Raw genomic sequence first — 20,511 nt, 5'->3', positions numbered from 1 at the left:
ACAGCACCTGAGCGGACACTAGTATTAATTCTGGATCCTTAAAACACGTTTTAAACCTAACACGGGTTGTTTGGAACTCTTGATTGAAACTTTAAATGTAATCCTTGTGTTCACGCTCAGTGTTCTGGTCAGAATTAGATTGGGACTGATCATCAACATCAGTGTATCTACGTGCTATACCATTCAATTGAGAACTTTCAATTACGGAAGATTTATAAATGATCTGGCATCCCGGTTTTGACCATCTGTCTACAAATGTCGTCACGCAAGACATGTCATGTAGATTTCCGACCACTACCACTCCGAAGTTGCTGTTCTTCTCCACCGCAACAAGAAGGGTTCTTTCGGGATCTAGTTTGACAATATCAAGAAACACCGGATGCTCAGCTCCAAGCTGTACACTGTCTAGTAGTTTTCAGCACTTGAGTAATATACAAGATAACACTGATCTGGTGTTCACTTGAGTAATATACAAGATAACACTGATCTGGTGTTCACAATACCCTCAATCCCGGCTGGTTTCAGAAAGTCAAAAAGTACCAAGAAACTTAAGATAATCACCTCCAGACTTCCTGGGACACCATGCAGATGTGATCCAACGCGAATACGATGTGCGTGCAAATGTGACTGCAAAATAGGGACTGCGAGGCTGTGGCTCTCAGGTCTGCTGGGCCGGCCATACCAGTGGCGCCCACCTTGAGGAGGTGCGACACCCTTTCCCATGCATTGTCACATTTGCCACATTTGTGGTGATCTGATCGATGACAAACTCGATTTGCATTGCTATGGTAGGTGTGGTGCTAGCGCTCGTCAACAATTTCTGAAAACACCCCCACCTACTATCATTACCACCAAGAGTACATTAACCACAGTACTCTTGTTGTGACTTGTTATCACCATCAGATCACAGGGCCCGCGTGTTCCTGCTGACCAACAGAGTCTTCTAAAACTCACACAGCATTGGCAATTTGCCATTCTGTATCCTACTGCTTGCCGCAAGCTGCCAGATCAGCAATCAGCTCCGAAGCAGACACTACTGGCACACTGCTAGCTAGAATACTTGAGCGGCACTATTCAGTACTATAATCAGTGGTCATGGTGGTGGTCTCTTGGTTGTCGCTTGCTTCGAGCAATCATAGCTCCGCTGTAGGCGCCTCCGGAACAGGGAGTGCTGAATTACCGGTATTTTACTACTCCCTGCTCCGGAGCAGGCTTCATTATGCACTCACTGTGCACTGACTGTCTGTAGCAGGTCCTTGTCCAATGCAGAAGTAAGAAAACAAGCCCAGGTTACAGCCAGGGAGTCGTCAAATAACGACTCCCTGGTTACAGCCTGCAGTTGTCGAGAACTGCTGTTTTAATTATGCCCAGTGACTATCCGGGCAATGACTATGTACCTGCTTGCACCACACAACAACAAGAGACATGTTAGATTTTAGGATGATCATGATCAACAGTAACCAAAGACCGACCATAGCACTGTTGTTAGTAGTTACTAAGCACTTCACCGTGATACTATTATAGGCGGTAATCAGGTAATAGGGTAGAGAGAAGAAACGTATAAATGTAAAAAAAGGCACACATGCCAACGCAGCCCTTCCGGGGCTCCTAGAGTTGATGACTAAAAAAAGCTTCCTTGTGGTAAAACTCAGATTCAACAGTCCAACGACTCAGTCTGTCGTCATCTACTGGTAGCAAGCAGAACACACAATGTCAGTCCCAGCAGTACTACTAGACAATAAAAAAAGGAGAGGCTCAAAGTCAAAACAAAGCAGGGCTGTCTGTGGAGTAAAGGGCTTCACCAGACACCATAAAAATAACAACTTCCTATAACAGGCACCATGCATCACAACTGAAGGCAGGGTTGGAGCGAGAGAGCGAGAAAAGAGAGAGAGAGAGAGAGAGAGAGAGAGAGAGAGAGAGAGAGAGAGAGAGAGAGAGAGAGAGAGAGAGAGAGAGAGAGAGAGAGAGAGAGAGAGAGAGAGAGAGAGAAACGCTGAGTGTGTTAGGTAAGGTTGTAAGTAAAATACGAATACATGTTCTCCTCTCCAGTTTGCTAGGGTTAAAAAGAGAAAAAAGAAGAAGCAAGACTTGGTTGGCTTGGAAAAAGCAAATCATTGCTATAATTATTCAGTACATGGAACACAAAGAGAGAAGACAAAAGCGACAGAGAGATGATGCAATGCAGCATTAAGAGAAAGGTGAGGCGGTCGGGTCATTGTGTCGGAAAGAATCCGCGAGCCGTGCGTGATAGCCAGAAGGCTGCTGCTGCTGCAGGTCTTGCTGATTGTCACCAGTCGGGTGTTGCTGAGAGTGAATGCCGTCGTGTTGTCCTTTGTAGCGAGGATCAGTCACGCCACGTCGAGGCCCGTGATAACTGGCCTCAGATGAAGACTGTGCTGGCTGATACGGGGCAGGTACTGCTGCCTCTGAGGCACGATAATGCATCTGCTGCTGCTGTTGCTGAAGCAGAGAACCTTGTCCATCAATGGATGAGCTGCTGCTGTTATACATCGTAGGGTACGACGGCTGCGTGCCTGCAGCAGAAGCAGCGGTGCGACGCGGGTCAGTGCGCGGGTCACGACCACTGCTGCTGTTGTTGCTTACTGCGGCAGGCATGTCGCCTTGGTGTGCATGCGCCTGTTGTTGCTGCTGCTGAGAATGCGGCTCGTTATGCTGCGAGGAATGACGCACATGTCCATGGCGCAGCGGTGAGCCGGGTTTCATATCCGGAGTAGGCAAGAGACTGCGCCGTGGACCCAGAGCTGCCGATGGCTGCTCTGCGGGCGCTGGCCCTGTTCCTACAGGAGTAGAGTCAACAGCGGGCGGCGCCACTGTAGCAGATCGGAGCCGAGGATCACGAGGATCACGTGGGCCAGACAAAGCTGTATCAGCTGCTGCAGCTGACGGCGGCGTGGCAGAGTAGTAGCCAGTGTTGCCAGTGACAGCGGCAGAGACGTGTCTGGGATCACTACCTGCTAAGGCATGACGCGGTGGCTCCACCGATGCAGGAGTAGCAGCAGCAGAAGCAGATGCACTGGGCATGTGAGCAGCGCGGCGTGGGTCCTGACGAGGATCCTGACGTGGATCGGCCACGACTTTGCTCTGTTGCCGCGGGTCAACACGACTGGGTTGCTGTTGCTGCTGCGATGAGAGAGTAGTGGGTGTCTGGTTGGCGTACGGCGGCTGCCTTGGGCCGACACCATGATCAGCGGCGTGCTGCATGGCATGTGGATCGGTGATGGTGGGCAGTGGTGGTGCACCGGAGTGGCGAGGGCCATGCTGCAAGGCCGCATGGCGCGGGTCAACAGGCACTTGGTGGTGCGATGGTCTGCCACCACCGCCGCCGCCGTTCTTGCTGCCCTGCTGCTGCTGCTGATGATGATACTGTGATGCAGAGTAGTGGCTGGGTGATTGTGAGCCTGCAGCAGCAGCAGCGGCAGAGACATGTCGCTGCCTCGCAGTACGCGGATCACTTACGGACAGCGGCAGCACCATCGCTGCCGCAACTGAACTTGGCTGAGGCATAGTAGAGGACATTGCTGTCGACTGCATGACCATACCACCAGCCATAGATTGAAGGTGGGGATCGGTGCTCTGAGCTCTCAACGTCTCGGCAGCCTCCTCTAACAAACCTCCAGAGTTGCCTCCTTGGGCACCAGGGGTGTGCTGCTGCTGTTTCTCATTCACTTTCTTCTCCATCACCTCGACCAGCTTCTTCAGAATATCTATTTGTTGGCGATCAATGTCACTGCCAGACGCTAATGACTCAGCCAGCAGCGTGACATCTCCGTTGTGAGGGACAGAAGGAGCGGTGGCTGTGGAAATGATTGGCTGCCTTGCTGCCGCTGCTGCGGGTACCTCCGTCTTGATCGCAGTGGCAGGGGTAGTGCGCACTTCTCTATCCATTTTCACAATAACGTTTGGCTCTTGCTTCACTGGGGCTGGCTCGCTCTTTACCTGTGGCATCACTTCTGGAACGGGATCACGCTGCATAGGCGGCAGTGTGGGTAGTTTAGGACGGCGTAAAGAGCTGCGCGGCAGTGGCATGTCGTAGGGCGCACGACACCCCACACTAGACTCGTAGCTGTCATCATCCATGTCTAGAATGACCATGGGCTCTCCATCCTCACCATCCTCCATATCGATCATCAACGGCGCAGTGTCAACGTCTGAATCGTCATCGTCGTTGCCGGCCATGGACGAGTACTTGCCACCACTGTCCGCATTTGCAATGGAGCTGGACGTGTCAGCAGCAGTGGCATACGGTCGATAGATGAACACTTCTTCTTCTTCCTCCTCTTCCTCTTCTTCAACAGCTGCCTCTGAGTTTGCAGCCGGAGCAGCAGTAGCGGGTGGTTTTCCTACTGACGATGCATTGGCGGCTTGACTAACATCTGCAGCCGCCTCCGTCTGGCTGTCCAGCTGGGACTGGCTTGGGTTGTTGGAATCTTCGCTGTACAGTCCGCGGGCAGCAATGTCGTCATAGTCGGTCGTGGTGCTGCTGTATAGCGACGGTGTTACCGGTAGCAGGGCAGAGCGTTGCGGCATGGTGCGCGACGCTGCTAGCTTGAACTGGGAAACACAGGCCACGGTGGAGTCGGCCACTTCTGTGGTGCTGGGCGGTGGCGACACAGCAACATTGTCATCAGAATAGTCTGGAGTGTTCTTCGGCAGGTTGTTGTACTGCAGATGGAAAGAAGAGAGAGAGAGAGAGAGAGAGAGAGAGAGAGAGAGAGAGAGAGAGAGAGAGAGAGAGAGAGAGAGAGAGAGAGAGAGAGCACACACACAGACACACGTACACACACACACCAATGAGCATGACATGGTGTTAGCCACGAATTGCAAAACAAGAAAGCAGGAATTTCATCAGCAATGACACTAAGCAAAGCAGACCCAAAAACAAAAACGGACTGCAGAAACTCTTACAAAAAGCTAGCGACAAGTTAAATCCCACAAATAATTTTACCAAGTAAACACAACATAGGACGCATTCATTTTTTATTCACACGTTGGCTCTGATCATGGTGGAGGGCGCTTGGACACTAAAACAGCAACTTCTCTCGTGAAGAAAGCATAGTGGCGTAGGAAAACTCCTCATAATTTGGTGAAGTGGATAAAGGAACAGCTTTCTTCATTCAGCTCTATTTCACGCACTTACCTAGGGTACCCTGTAAAAAGACTCACAGTCTGTGGGGATTGCCCTAGTAAAATAATAAATACTACAACTACAGTACCAGGCATCTAGCCCGATTGACCTCCAAGCAGACGAAAAGACCGGACACACTAAACTCACCCTGTCCAACATGGCTCTCCTCTCATCGGTGAGAGGGTCGTGAGAGAAACGGCACGCTGGACCTGAGAAGCAGTACGTGCCACTGTGGAAATACTTGCACGGAAAGTCCTCTGCACAGAACACACACAGAAGAGATCAGGAGATGATACAAAAAATAAGCTGTCCTGACGATGTAACATAACGCACCCGCACACACACAGACTTTGAGCATCACTTCAGTATAGGGTGTAGGCTCAAACATGGAGGGAATCGCGTAAAACAAAGTGGATCATATTCAACATCAACTGGCGAAAATTAACATATTGCACAAGCAGCCTAATGCATCAATGCATCAATGCAGCCACTGTGCTGCACGTCAAGGAAAAACATGACCCCCACCCCCAACACACACACACACACACACACACACAAACACAAATACACATACACACACTACCGGTATTAACATCATTGCCAGTACTCACCATGCATGTAGAGACAACTCTCGCCTCTGGAGCAGCAATCCTGCGAATAAAATTTGCACAGCTCTGGTTTCTTCTCACGTTTCACGTTGTGACTGAATGTACAGTCCGCGCCCTGGATATACACAAAGCACCAAGACCAACTATTGTTTCACATGATTGTAACTATAATGTATTCATTGCGGGGTCAGAGAAACGGAATACATCTCCATCCCAGTATCATATTCAGATCTTCCTCCTCCACCAGCACCAGCACCATGTCGTGGATAATTGTACGACACAGCAAGTGAGCCGCGAAAATACTCACAAGCAACAGCAAGCAAACCAGACATAGCAAGAAAAGGACATACGGATACGAGTTGAGCGTAACTGTCCACCACTGTAACTAGATACTATAATACAGTCAGGAAGTGCAACAACTAGGCACAAAACTGACAGAGTACTGAGACATTCTACACATTTCACATTTATTATTGGCTCAACATCCGAGTTTCAAAGCAGACAAAGCAACATGAACATACCTTGTGACAACGTCCTTCCATGTAGTAGCGACACGGTACTAGCGGTCTCTGAGCGGCTCGCTCTGAAGCCTCATCCTCTTCGCGCTTCCTACGGTCTCTCCACTCACGGTTCTTTTCCTCGCGGCGAGCTGATAAGCGACTTCCGCCACGATCGCGACCTGCAGAAATGCACACACACACACACATCCGCACAGAGGAAAGAGAGCCGCACAGATCAGACACATGGCCATTTTCCAGTGGGCTTATGATGCATGTACAACACACAAAGAGGTCCTGTCCAATAGAGAGTGCTTAATGCCGAAGGGCAGAGGGCTGTTTTCTCATGATCTCTTCGTGCGTGAAACTCGGGAGTAAAACCACTGTTTTCATCCTTTTATTCTTGTATGATGCATGTACTGTCAGATAGAAATTCAAGAAAAAGAGCTGGGATAAAACCAGCCAAATACGTGTATAGAGAGCTTCTTTCAAGGAGAGGGTTGCCTGATGATTTGAAATCGTACATGTACAGGTACCAGCAGAGCCTAATGCTCTGTGATCCGTGGAGAGCTTCGCTTCACAGATTTTCCCATGCTACTGTAACTTCAGGTTGCATCTGTGGAGAACTACAATGCACTTAGCACTGAGAAAACAGCTGATCTGCGGAGCTGATACGGACAACACCTCGCAACAGAGAGCCGTGCATGTACCTAACCTAGAGCAGAGAAAGTAAAATGCAGGAGTTGCGCATCCACTGAACGGCCATGATGCATCCGTGCAGCATGAAAGCTGGACACACCATTGCGCAACAACATTATATACACAAGAGGTACATAACGGAAAGTACATATGTAGGGCTTTTTGTTGTAAGTCACAGTTCCATGGTAACGACCAATCATCAGACAGCCGCTGTTTCCTTTGTGTACCTCTTAAGTACTGCGCCCTGCTCACGCCGGGCATTGAGTTCTATAGCAGGGGCGCACTGCCTCTGTGATATGCATGTACGTAGTAGTAATTCGAGAATGGCCAATATGAATGGATGAGGAAAAGCCCAGCGCATGCCACGTACCTTTGTCAACCAGAAGATGAGAATCACCCTGCAAACACACGCAAGCAAACACAGCACACCATACACTGAGCAACGTCTACATGACCTACACTAAACCTATGCAGTTCACACTCAACTTAACACTAACATTACGGGACACATAAGAGCCTGTTGGGAAGGCTGGTGTGAGCTGTAAAGTCTAAGACTCGTACGGCACGACATGCAGCAGTTATTGCGATGGCAAAACCTTGATTGGGACGATTAATAGAGCACGATCCATGTTGTTCAATTTCGGCCTTTTTTTCTTTTTCAGTACTTCTTTCCTATTGTTAGCCAGTCAAGTGTCAAGTCGTCGGCGGAATAGCGCGAGCTCCAGTGTGGGAGCAAACCCATTCTTTTCTAGTATTTCTCCTTGACTGAAGCAAAATCGCACTCATAATACATATACCACTTTCTAAGGAAGGCCAAAAAGTAGTAATCGACTGTGTGCCATTCTAATAATAGCCACAGGGAAAGGATAAAGCAGCTCGTCTGAAACACTCCTGGACAATCCCTAAATCAAGCAAATAGCTTGAAATCCTAGCTTGCTAAATCTAACCCAGTCATGTGAGCCAGCCATTCAGTGAGCTATCATGGAAAGCGTACTGTTTAAAATGCTGAATTTGCAAAGCTGCAGTTGCGCACATTGCCCATAACACCGTCGCCAGTTCACATTCGAAATGCAGCCATTTTACAGTTTCGCTCACTGAAATCCGATCCCAAGTGCAAAGCTGGCGCCCTCGACTGGCATGGGCCCTTGACGCCCTGGAAGTGGCACGGATGCGACTGGACGCACACGTGTACAAACAGAACGGTGTAATCGGAACTGGTCCAGGGCGCCAGCTTTGCAATTTGGGCCAGATTTCAGTGAGCGCAACTGTATATGCTTGCGTTCTGTGCACAAGGCTACTGAACACGCAAACAGCAATTCATCAGAAAGCAAGACAACAAGAGTAGAAGAGTACATGTATTACCTCCGCTGCAGCCACAGTCACGTCAAAGTGGTGTCCAGTTGTCAGTGAAGACAGAGAGGAACTCTTAGCAGGTGAGGCGTTCTTGTCATCGCGTGCCGGAGACCTGCGAGAGGCTCTGGCGTCCGATCGCGACGACAGATCTCTGTCTCTACTGCCATGGCCGTAGTCATACGTGCTGTGGGACGAGCTGTTACGCTTGGAGCTCCCGTGGCCGTGGTCGTACGTCTCGCGTCTTACCGGCGAGCTGTCCGTGTGCCCATGGCGATAGTCCACGCTGTCACGGCGATAGGGGCCAGACCGTGACGATGGCGGTGACGACACAGATCTGTCGTCGGAATTGTAGAACGCGCCGTGCGAGCTCCCACGATGCGGCTGCTGCTGCTGCTGTTGCTGCTTCCTGGTGAGATGACGCAGCTTGGCACGTGACAGCTCCAAATCAAAGTTGTCCTCCTCGACACCATCCTTGGGTGGTGCTGGAAGGAGGGTCTTTCTTGCCTTCGGTGCAGCTGGGCGAGGTTTTATTCCAAACGCCGAGGACATGTTCTGGATGGCCTCCAGGCTGGAGCGCGGCTGGCGACGTCTTTTCTGGGAAGGGTCCTCGTCACTGGCATCGCTACACGAATAGCCATTGTTCTTGTGTGGGCTATTGTCACTTGTCGAATGCCGGTTCTTCATTTCATACTCATCATCCTCACTATCATAGTCTGATGCAGAGTCTTCGCCATACGTCCGACGTGGAAAGGCGGCCTACACACACGCAAAAAAGTGAACATAAAACAAAGTTTAACAAACAAACGTACACACGTGACCACATCGCGTGCACACATGCACACACACACACACACACACACATCGCCAGCCAGCACCTGCGAATGCGCATCCTATTTCTAGTTAAACCTCAGCATAACACATTACGGAGGACAGTGACGAGAGAGCTGCCCGCTCAGGGCCCTCACCATGCTTCGCCTTTCGGTCATCATAATACAGTGGTCCCTCTATAATCCGGCACCATTTGTGCCACGGAAATCTGCTGGATTAGGGAGGGTGCTGGATTAACAAATCTGATCCACTGCTGCAATGTGCATGAAGAGGACATTTGGCTACTGAAAATTGTGCTGGTTTATCGAGGGTGCTGGATTATAAAGTGCCGGATTAGAGAGGGACGACTGTACTAGAATTGATGGGAACATCTTAGCAATACGGATAGCTGGTACATCTTATGCCATTGCACAGACACTACCAGTTTGAATAGCATGTACGATGGATGACCTAGGCAAAGACAAAACATAGCGAGGGCCCTCGAGTCTGCGAGCTGGCTCCCGATGGTACGGCCCATATACGGGATATTGTATGTCTTCTTCTGCTAATACGGAACCTACAACCTACAACTTAGTACATGTTACAAGCTACAATCACGTGATCAGTCCCGTGCATTGGGCCTAGCCAAAATTTGCTCGGGGCACTTCGATATTTTACCAGCAAATTTTGCCAGAACACTTTCCGTATTTTGCTTGGCATTGCCTTCGTTTCCGATATTTTGCTCTGTTTTGCTCCTACTTTGTGGCAAAACTGGCTTCGAATGAACCGTGTACTTTGGTAAAAGTGGATGGTGACTGATGAGGAAAGCAAAACTGAAAATGGTGTCAGTATTACGGATTTTGTAGCATTATTTCAAATTTATGTACCCCTGACAACCTACACGAGCTATTTTAGCACAACTTTGGCCCAATGAAACCAAAGAAATTAGAATAAAATTGCCAAAACACACCCGGATCCTCTGTAAATTCGATATTTTGCTCGGAATTTGCCAACAATTTTTTCGTGGGAAATTTCAATATTTTGCTGGAAGCATTACCGGCAAACTTAGGCTAGGCCTACCGTGCATGCCAACAACGCCGCAAACTCACACACACGTCACTCCGTAACGTTCTTGCATAACTTCGGGAATAATCTGTATATTCTGCAGCTGGGGTACACTGTATATCCAAGGTCAATTGACTGGTATACCACTATGCAAGTCCTTCAAAACAGCACTTTATAGCCCAGCGTATGTTCTATCTAGAGCACTTTGTACTTGACAATTTCACGGTATGTACAGCAGTTGGCATTGAATAGAGCCACACTGCGAATAGTTGTGGCCACCCACTGATGTATGCGTATGTGTGTGCATGCGTGTGTGTGTGTGTGTGCATGCGTGTGTGTGTGTGTGTGTGTGTGTGTGTGTGTGAGAGAGAGAGAGAGAGAGAGAGAGAGAGAGAGAGAGAGAGAGAGAGAGAGAGAGAGAGAGAGAGAGAGAGAGAGAGAGAGAGAGAGAGAGAGAGAGAGAGAGAGAGAGAGAGAGAGAGAGAGAGAGAGAGAGAGAGAGAGAGAGAGAGAGAGAGAGAGAGAGAGAGAGAGAGAGAGAGAGAGAGAGAGAGAGAGAGAGAGAGAGAGAGAGAGAGAGAGAGAGAGAGAGAGAGAGAGAGAGAGAGAGAGAGAGAGAGAGAGAGAGAGAGAGAGAGAGAGAGAGAGAGAGAGAGAGAGAGAGAGAGAGAGAGAGAGAGAGAGAGAGCCAGAGCCCATACCCTGATGATACATATTGCTGGTCCCATTGCCGAAACCTTGTGCACGTATGTATGAGTGCATGTGCAAAATAAGTGGGTGTGCAGGGGGGGGGGGGGGGGGGGGGGGGAGACGTGCACAGATATGTTGATGTTTGTTCTGGCGCATGTACGTATGCTTGCCCATGAAAGTGTAGAAACAGCGAAGAGGATAGGTGTGCATCATGTCACTCCTGTGTCTTATGTAGGCATTGACTATTTCAGTGCAGATAGCCAGCCTACGTCCAGTCAACTCGTGGCTGTCATGCTGTCAACCGTGCTTTGGTGTGCGTGTACATTGCCCTGTCAGGCTCTGGAACAGACGGGAAGTCTGGGGCATTGCAAGGCAAGAGATCCCCTCAAAGGACTTGACTGCTGGACCAGTGTGTCGTACATGCTTTGTAAGCCATATCAAGAGTATTACTGTGCAGTTCGAATGGATTTGTATGCACGCTTATGGAAGGAAATCCATGCGTCGAAAAAGTCCATATTAAGCAGGCGCATGCCTTATCCAGGTATGCACTGTGCGAGGTCCACTATGTACATCCACGTACAGACATACTCATGGTGCGGTGGGTGGCAGCATAGACTGTCTTGTACATGTAGTCGTTTACATGTACACCACAATGGCTGTCTGGTGCAGTGGTGGTTGCATGTACCCAGATTACAGTGGTCAGCGTGTGCGTTTGAAGTTGGTCTTTTTTTTCCTGGGCATTGATTTTCGACGTACTGCATTGTGCTTTTTCGCCAACATTGCGCCATTGTTGGCCTACGTAATAGGCTATGGTCATGGGAGTGAACAGGAGAGTACATAATACTCCCAGAGTGCGCATCTCGCATACCACCGCCGTCTCGCCCACACTGTTCTTGCCGTTTTTAAGGCGCGCGGCCAGCTGCACACTGTCGCCAAACCCGCGTACAAGTGTACCAACGGGTCACATGTAGCTGCGTAGGCGTGTGTACAAGTTTGTACATGATTGAATCATAGCAAATGTGTACAGGATTGGATCACGGCGAGTCTGTAGACGATAGGATCATGGAAAACACGCACACGAATGTAGGAAAACATGTGCAGATCGCGCAACGCACCGTTAACACTGATGTCAACAAGAAAATTTGCCGGTACAGCACTGAATACATAATTATGTAAACTCTTGATTGAGACTGTGCACAGTACATCAGCCGCGTGTTGTGTGATTCGAATGCAACTGTTGCAATAAACAGCTCAAAGCTTGACGATAACGATCAGGCAAACTAAGGCTGCTGAAGTAACGCATCTCTTGTAGTTTTTATACAACACATGGACGTGACCAGAAACACGAGCACACATTCTGAATAGGGAAAGTTCCGTATGTAGCTCCCCGTAGTCAAACTTTCCCAAGTGCAGATGGCTCTAGAAACTGGACAGCCCCTGTACAATGCTGTACTGGCATTGTACATCATGGATGGCATTGAGTATAAACAAACACATACACCTTAGGGGTCGTCGCAAAAGTTTTTTGTCGTCCCTGAAACGAACATGATTCATTTGGGGGGGAGGGGGTGCGAGCCAAAATCGCAAGTCGACCGACACTGTACACATAACATGTACATGCATGCGATTTTTGTCGTCCAGCATAGCAAACTGTGTTCGTTTCAGAGGGAGGGGAGGGGGTCCAAGTACGAAATGAACGATGTTCGTTTCAGGGACGACAGAAAACTTTTGCGACGACCCCTTAGCTACAGATGTCGGCCTGCAGTGGATATGCTGGCGAGTTTGATGTACGGTGCCAAGAGTATAATTATAACCCCTCAAGAGTGTGCAACTCCAAGATGGGTGCCGTCCCGGCAGAATTTCAAAATGTTACTGTTACCACATGATGCAATGCGTACTGTGCACGTATTATCAGGCAATCCTGGACATGTGGTGGAATCCCATTTGATCCTGTACAAACTAGTTCAAGGAAACATGTGTGATGTGCTGACACCCCGTAAAAAGGTCGCAAATCACTGGACCAGTGCATCATTAAAAAAAAGTCATCTTGAAATCCCGCCGGGACAGCAGGGTATGCAGACGTTACGCGCCCTTGGGGGCATGTACTCTTGACGGTGCTGGTGCACAGTGTGAGGTCATTGTGAGGTTCATTGATGCGTTAATTTTTAGTTGGACCGTGTAACTGTGGTGAACCTTGTGACGTGGGTGATACGACTGTGCAGTTGGTGTTTGCCTTTGGTTATTCGGAGATATACAACACCACGTTACGTCGTATGCAAAAAGTGTCATGCTACATAGAAGCCTGATAATGACCAAAAAAACAAGTCAATGCTCAGACGGACTGAGGTCAGTGAGGAGTGAGGTGCTATGCCAGTACTCTGGTACTTGTACAGACAAGGAAAACTCCATAACCAGAAGTGCGCATGCGCCCCATTTGACAGCATGGCGAAAAATATGCTTTGCGCATGCCGCTAGCTCGCTTGCGCTGTCAAGTGTCGAAGACTCCAAAAAAAGAGACTGGAATGAGAATCGAACAACAACCGACAAACGACAGCAAGATGAAAAGGTTCGAAGTTGAGAGAGCCTTGACAGGGAACAGGGCACATTTTTCACCTTCACAAAGCGAAGCTCCTCATGTCTGTCGTGTTCCCTTCGCAAAACGAAAATGAGATTGTTGCACTGTTCACCACAAGTACACGGTCCCCTCACAATGAATGGCAAAAACCTGTTAGCTAGGACTTGATTTTCCTGACGAAGCATCAGGACTTGGACCAAGTGGCTGAAAAAGGAAAGACAAGAAAAACCAGTACAGTTGAAATGGAACAAAATTGTGCTGTTTTCTTACCTCGCGATCATGGTTAACCCGGTCGTGTTTTTCTCTTTTTGCAGGTGGTATCGGAATACTGGTGTCAGTGTCTTCCTCACCAGAGGAACGAGAACGCTTCAAGGTCTGTTGGGGAGAAGGGCTTTCACTCGTGTCTTTATCTTCGACCTCTCCCTCACTTTCTGATTCCAGGATTTCACCGTCTTCAATTTCTCCATCTTCAAGGTCACTCTTGTCGCTGTTCGACGCCATCTTGAAATAAATATTGAGTCTGTTCTTTCTACAATGTTACTGCATTAGAACAACGACTGCGAATATGAATCCCCTCTTGCTCTCCCGAAATCTGCTCACAATGTGCGACAATGAGATTATGACTGCGTATCTGGCCTGGTGCAACAGAAATGGACATACAATTCTAGCAAGAAACCTAGAATGCCACCTGTGAATTGGACTTGCCAAACGAGACGACTCCGTTTTCCCCAGGCAGACTCACGAACATCAATGGATGCTGAAAGTCGTGCAACGAACAAATTATAGGTGGACGGTACTCGATGAAGGGTGAAGGCCAGAAGACGTGAGGATCTCTTTGTCCGCTGAAAAGACGATCTGCTTTCTTCTTGACTTTATTACTTGTGAACGACCAGCAAACGTTCCTCGTTCTTTTTGAATGCTATGCTGATATGCATGTGAGCTGTGCTGCAGGGCTTCTACACGTAGACTCAGCGACTGCTCGTGCTCCGCGCCGTGCGGCGTATGCCCGGCATTGCGACGGATCTTCGCGTAGGTCTACGTAGGTCTACGTGTGTACAGACTCGCTCGAGTCGATCGAGTGCATGCTGGGGCGCCGGGCGTAGATCTACTCGTAATACAGTGGTAGGTGCAGAGTGCAAGGTCCTTGCATGCAGAGTACGGGCGAACAAAACACAATAAAAATTTTGCCATGCGTGGAGGCCTTGGTTGGAAACAAATCACTTAATGATGACGTCACATGTGAGAGAGAGAGGTCCTCGCACTCGCAGAGTGCACTTCATGATTTGCGTGCAGTTTAAAATCACTGATTTCGCTGATTTCGTGGCTTGGTGCCCACGGCCGGGCCAAAGTAAATCGCAGGCCTATGTCATGTAAGTAATTATTAGTTGTAAGTCAAAGTTTGTCACACATGACATACTACCAAGAGTACATAAACATGTACTCTTGATACTACTGTACTCTGTAGTAACACGGCCACGGCCAAAAGTTTCATTTCGAGATCGGCCAAATAATTGCAAAGTTTCTCACCGGCCAAAAATTGTTGATTTACAGTAGTCCCCACGCGTAGATCTACAGTTGCGCTCGGTGAAATCCGGCCTGAAGTGCAAAGCCGGCGCCGCGAAGCCAGCTCCCATTACATCACAAGCGATTTGTGTGTACGAACTCAACTGTACGCACCTCGTGTAAAAGTTCGGAGTGCACGTGTAAAAAAATAAAAACATTTCGAAATGTCTTTCCTGTTTCATTCACCTCACGAAGTACAGCTCAAGATCAAGAAGAGATAGAGAAGAAGGACATGGCCATTCCCAATGTGTGGGCTCCTCTCAAGAAGAGAATAATTCCACATCGCTGCGAGAATGCTGACCAGCTGGTGCAGGCACTACACCTGGAGTGGGACTCGTTGGCTCCTGACACGGTTTCCCCGCCATACGTGGAGTCAATGCCACGTCGTGTTGAAGCCCTAATCGAGGCAGACGGTGGCCACACAAAATATTGAAGCCCTGCTGCTCTGTGTATGAAATAAACTGCTCCGAAACCATGGAAACGATCTCCTTCTTCTTTACTTGTGCTGAACATGAACAGTGAACTGAAATGAATGTTACACTTGTCTTTGTTTGGCGCGGTTTTTTACACTTTGGTACAGTTCATACGGTGCACGTGCACACTAGCACTTGTACAACTTTGAGGGCGTCAAGGGCCGCATCAGTACTGGGCGTCAGTTATGCACTTTGGGCCGGATTTCACCGAGCGCAACTGTAGTACCGGGGACCATGAATCATGACAAGAGTATGAACTCTTGATCATGATTATACAATGCATGTACTCGTACCAAAGAGTTTGTACAAGCGACGCGCATGGGATCCCGGGGAATTGGCTCTCTTGCACAGCTTGACGAATATTGTTGTCATTGAGAATTTTATTGGTACTACTGGTTCTGCACGATGGATTTCCAAAACCGTGCCGGTGGCAAGACTGGCTCTGGTGGTGTGGCATCATGGTCAGAAACGAACAGAGACAGGCGGGAGCGCCTCAGGCAGCTAGCCTTGGACACAATTGACTTGAATAAGGTTAGCTACTCCTGAATTATTAATATTTTTTGAATTTTTAGTTCTCCATTGAAAAGTTGCCTTTTTTCTCACATTATCAGCGTGCTCGTAGTTTTATGACTATAAGCTGTATTTCGAGTCGTTTCTATCTATTCAGCAAGCATGTGCATTCATTTACATTGAACAAACTCGAAGTAGCACCAGCAGAGCGAAATGTGCACCGTGCATTCACATTATCACAAATTCGGCTTGATATTTGTCGCGAAATTTCTCCTTTGATGCATGTATGTAATGAGTCACATGCTCTTCACCAGGTATAAACGCATGTACCCGATGAGCACTGTTCGTAGCAGTGTAATCTGGATTCACATCGCACTGCTGAGTTAAAATCTTGTGTAGAAGGCTAGTTTGTGCATTTCTGAACATTCATGATTCAAGCGATGCTGACGCGGATCCCGCGAATACCATCATCATTAGTACAATCATGTACATAACAGCTTGCATACAAATCATATGGATCAAGACGACAAGGAATGGGTTGCCTGCAATATAGAGGCCTTGCGAATAGAATCATCGTTATTACCATCTGGAGTATTGACAAAACAATGAGAGTGATGCCGCTCTATGCACTGCACCTCGTATGATAGCGCAACCACGTATTATCTCCTTCACCCTGCGTGCAGTCCAACCACAGACGTGTTAGCACCAACGCCAGAGGAATGCTCTGCTTTGATAGTAGTGACTGCGACTCAGTAATAATTGACTGCGGGCATGCGTTGACTTCGGATTTTTCGATTCATCTTTCCGGATCTCGTTTTCATGGATTTTTCAATAAAGTTCTTTGACACAGGGGAATACCCTATTACACTTAGATATCCAGTAGAGCCTAACTCTCCTGATTTGTGGAAACCTCGCAAAAGCAGACGGTGGGGTGGCCTTCGAACACAGGAAAATGCGTTCCGTCCCATACACTTCTATCCGCAGTGCTATGGTGCAAACACAGCCACCGCCTTATACTGCACAAAGGGTAGGTCTGTTCATCGGGGTGTCTGGGTGACCCAGCACCATGTGGCCGTATATTCACATGACATGGTTGTAGGAATTACTAGTGGCACAGACCAGTGCTCAAGGTCCATCCGGCATTACATCACTAAACTTTGGGGGTTTGTTAAGTGAGCACGCGACCCAATGTACCCCTGTCTTGACCTTGATGTACTGAACACTCTCTGTACCACAAGAACACTGTACACGACGTCATCGAGATAGGTCTCCGCTCTTAAATGTGTGCATCTGTCCAAGATCCACTAGCTAGTTCTGTGAATTTGTGCTGCAGAAAGTTTCTATGCGGTTCAGACACGTACACACACGCCCACGTGCGCGCACATACACACACATGTGCACGCGCGCAATCCGCACGTACCCTTGCGTGCACTGCACTGTCTTGCACTGCAGGCCCTAACACGTTTTCGTGATCAAGTCCTGAAAATGTCTCATTGCCAGCATATACGTGCACTCACAGGTGTGTGTGTGTGTGTGTGTCCAATTTCACTTCAAGGTACCAGTGCATCTAGTGTCTGCTTCTATCAAAGCAGTGTGTAGACAGTCTGTACTGGTTCCCCCAGCAAGTGTAGGGTGTGTATAGGTAACTGTCTTGGCCGTTTTATGCCGATGTACTCCGTGTGGTGTAGACCAGGTGTGCATTGGTGGTCGATTCAAATGGCTTCGCCAGTTGTGTGGATTAGACAGTTATCTGGCGCAGGTCTTGATCTGTCTCATTCAGATCTTGTTCGCTATCGTTGCTATAAGAGAAAATCTGTGGGTGCACGTCCAGTGCATTTGCAGATTTGCGTGCTTCTCTTGCGACGGGCGTATACATACATGGTGTGTGCGTGTCTGTGTGCGTGCGGGAGATATTTTCTTTCCTGATTGATCGTTCGTTCGCGTCTCTCTCTCTGTTTCTCTTTCGCTCTATCTATCTTTCTCTCTCTCTCTCTCTTCCTTTCTCTTTATTTCTCTCACTCCAGGATCCTTACTTTATGAAGAATCATTTAGGCTCGTATGAATGCAAGCTCTGTCTGACTCTACACACAAATGAGGTGAGTCGCAACCGTTGTCGTGTTGTCGCTTTCGAGCTGCGTACCGGTATATATATATATATTTGCCACTCAATCACACTGACAGCTGCAGCAATGATGCGGCCGAGCTGCGGATAAGTCACTGTGTCCTCTAGCCGGCAGTGTGTCACTGTGTTGACCAGCATACTAGTCTTGCCATGCTTCCTTTCATTCTCTGCTAAGTACTTCAAAGTAATGCCACGCAAAGTGGTCATTGGCTACCCCAGCCATGTATTGCTTGAATAAAATAAAACGAGAGAGCTTGGAAGCTCAGGGCCCTACGCTATGCTTTTTTGCCTTGATGACCTAGACAAAAAAAGCATAGGGATGTTATAAAATAATTCTTATAAATTGCTACTTTTTGTTTTTAGACATAACCTGGGATTCGAACCCGCACTTTCGCCCTGCATGCATCCCCTGATACACTTCGCATACATACTAATTCTTCCAAGTTGCTTCACGTTATGATCTTGTATTTGAAAGCCCTATTTGAATATGCATTGTGGCCAGCCGTCTTTGATTGTACGGTACGGGACAGGTACGGGACAGGTACGGTCGAGGGTAATACGACACCATCTACCGCCTTGATGACGGCAAAAAAAGAATAGGGATGTTATAAAGTTTTCAATTTTCCTTTTTTTTTTTCAGGCATTACCTGGGATTCGAACCCTCACTATCGCCCTACATGCATTCCCCCCTACACTTCGCATTCATACTCATTCTTCCAAGTTGCTTCACGTTACGATCTTGCGTTTGAAAGCCCTATTTGAATAGTGCGGCCAGCTGTATGTGGCTAGCTGTGTTTGATGGTACGGTACGGTACGGGACAGATACGGGATAGCGCCAGGCGTGACACAAACACACAAACACCAAATTAAAGCTGTGTGGACCCTGGCTAGCGCCAGACGTTACTGAAGTAACGTCTTCTGCATAGCTACGGGAATAAAAATAAAATAACCCCTGGCTTCCACTGCATGTGTATCCGCCATACCGATACCGTAATTCCATCGGCTTATATGTGAAATAATGCACTTTCGGGGGTAAAATAGCCAGGGAAAAATTGTTTGTTTTAGCCCTGGGTCAATATTAAAAAGTTGAAGGTACAGTCGTGGCCAAAGAAATCCGACCCACATGCCGAAAGCAGCGTCAAGGCTCATGCGGCCCCTGCAGTCCTCAGATCAGCTTTTGGAGCGTGCATGATGTAATTGAAATGGAACCGCGGCGCTGCTTTTGACTCGTGGGCGGGATTTCTTTGGCCACAATTGTACGTGAAAAAGTACGAGTCCGTGGGCATAGTTTGTCTACTGTATTGTACTGGTAAACTGCACTGACCTGCTGTACAATGGTAGCAAGAGTCCATATTGTGAACATATTCTACTCGAAAGTCGGGTTGTATTTGTGTCTGTTTACTAGCACATGGGCCTATAAAAGGAGGTGGGCTTAAATCCGAATACAGGCTTATAAGCGCCGGATTACGGTAGTCATTTTACGCGCAATTTAATTATATTTTTCATACCGGCATGCGGAGTATTATGGACAGATATGGGTATTTGTGTGCACAAGGTCCTTCTCATGCTTTGTGAACACTTTGGTATCCCCTGTTGTTTCCTGGTGTTTCCAGGGAAGTTACTTGGCACATACACAAGGAAAGAAACATCAAGCTAACCTGTGAGTTGTTCCCCTGGCTGCTTATAGGCCATTCACACGACGTGCAAACACATGCACGCGTGTGTGACCAAGATAACACTGGCAAACCGTGATCCAGTTCACACGGTGCTGGGCAAACTTTGCACGCATCAATGCATCCATAGTGACCTCCTGAAAATGCCGGGAAATTTTAAATTTTGAATTTTCCTCTGTTCAAGCACTGCATTTCCAGTACCCACTTTCAACAACCGACACTTTTGCTGGCGGGCACAGTATAATCGTGAGCACAAGGGACTCGGCCAAGTTCGAAAATCAGTTGCACGCATGTGTCCAAGTTTATCGTATGGAAGTAAATATCCTTGGAAACAGTACGATAAAAGTGAGTTTGCACGTCTTGTGAATGGCCTATTAGAGTTCTTACTTCTCAGTCACGCCACTCTCCACATCACCATTGCGCTTTTCGGCCACTTGTGTCTAACCTGCCAGAGAGCTCTATGGCAATGTGGAGAATGAGATGACTATGGTCCTGAAATTTCAATTGCTCAATAACATTACTGCTGCTGGCTGGCCTTCTTGTTCTGAGATTTCTGATATGGAAGCTAGTTCTGTCCCCCACGTGCTGTCTGTGTCTGCCTCTGTGTGTGTGTGTGTGTGTGTGTGTGTGTGTGTGTGTGTGTGTGTGTGTGTGTGTGTGTGTGTGTGTGTGTGTGTGTGTCTCTCTCTCTCTCTCTCTCTCTCTCTCTTTGTCCGCATGTTTCAGG

The 20,511-nt window shown here is 48.2% G+C and overlaps 2 protein-coding genes across 2 annotated transcripts in view; one reads left to right on the top strand and one right to left on the bottom strand.

The window, feature by feature from the left end:
• Nucleotides 1–1,428: 1,428 nt before the first annotated feature.
• Nucleotides 1,429–14,349, bottom strand: LOC135822758 (serine/arginine repetitive matrix protein 2-like). Its single transcript, XM_065335587.1, has 7 exons — nt 13,714–14,349; nt 8,316–9,062; nt 7,324–7,351; nt 6,279–6,436; nt 5,761–5,872; nt 5,297–5,406; nt 1,429–4,686 (listed from the first exon to the last, which is right to left on the bottom strand). Exons 1-7 carry the CDS (start codon nt 13,942–13,944, stop codon nt 2,191–2,193), a joined length of 3,882 nt encoding a protein of 1,293 aa, XP_065191659.1. The 5' UTR covers nt 13,945–14,349; the 3' UTR covers nt 1,429–2,190.
• A 1,432-nt stretch (nt 14,350–15,781) lies between these two features.
• The window catches only part of LOC135822756 (splicing factor 3A subunit 2-like), a 14,952-nt gene continuing 10,222 nt past the window's right edge, over nt 15,782–20,511 (top strand). The window contains exons 1-3 of the mRNA XM_065335586.1: nt 15,782–16,010; nt 18,014–18,085; nt 19,725–19,771. Coding sequence (XP_065191658.1) covers nt 15,885–16,010; nt 18,014–18,085; nt 19,725–19,771 — 245 coding nt within the window. The 5' untranslated portion in view covers nt 15,782–15,884. The remainder of the gene's footprint in view (nt 16,011–18,013; nt 18,086–19,724; nt 19,772–20,511) is intronic.

Source organism: Sycon ciliatum, chromosome 8 (assembly GCF_964019385.1).
Source record: "Sycon ciliatum chromosome 8, ocSycCili1.1, whole genome shotgun sequence".
NCBI classification, from domain to species: Eukaryota; Metazoa; Porifera; class Calcarea; order Leucosolenida; family Sycettidae; genus Sycon; species Sycon ciliatum.
The sequence above is the reverse complement of the archived record's forward strand: the minus strand, read 5'-3'. Positions and strand labels throughout refer to the sequence as shown.

Coding starts and splice junctions, on each gene's coding strand:
- LOC135822758 (XM_065335587.1), bottom strand. CDS start 13,944: ATGGCGTCGAACAGCGACAAGAGTGACCTTGAAGATGGAGAAATTGAA. Junction 9,063..13,713: donor GGGTTAACCATGATCGCGAG/GTAAGAAAACAG, acceptor GCGTGTGTGTAG/GCCGCCTTTCCACGTCGGAC. Junction 5,407..5,760: donor GAGTTGTCTCTACATGCATG/GTGAGTACTGGC, acceptor TGTTCTGTGCAG/AGGACTTTCCGTGCAAGTAT.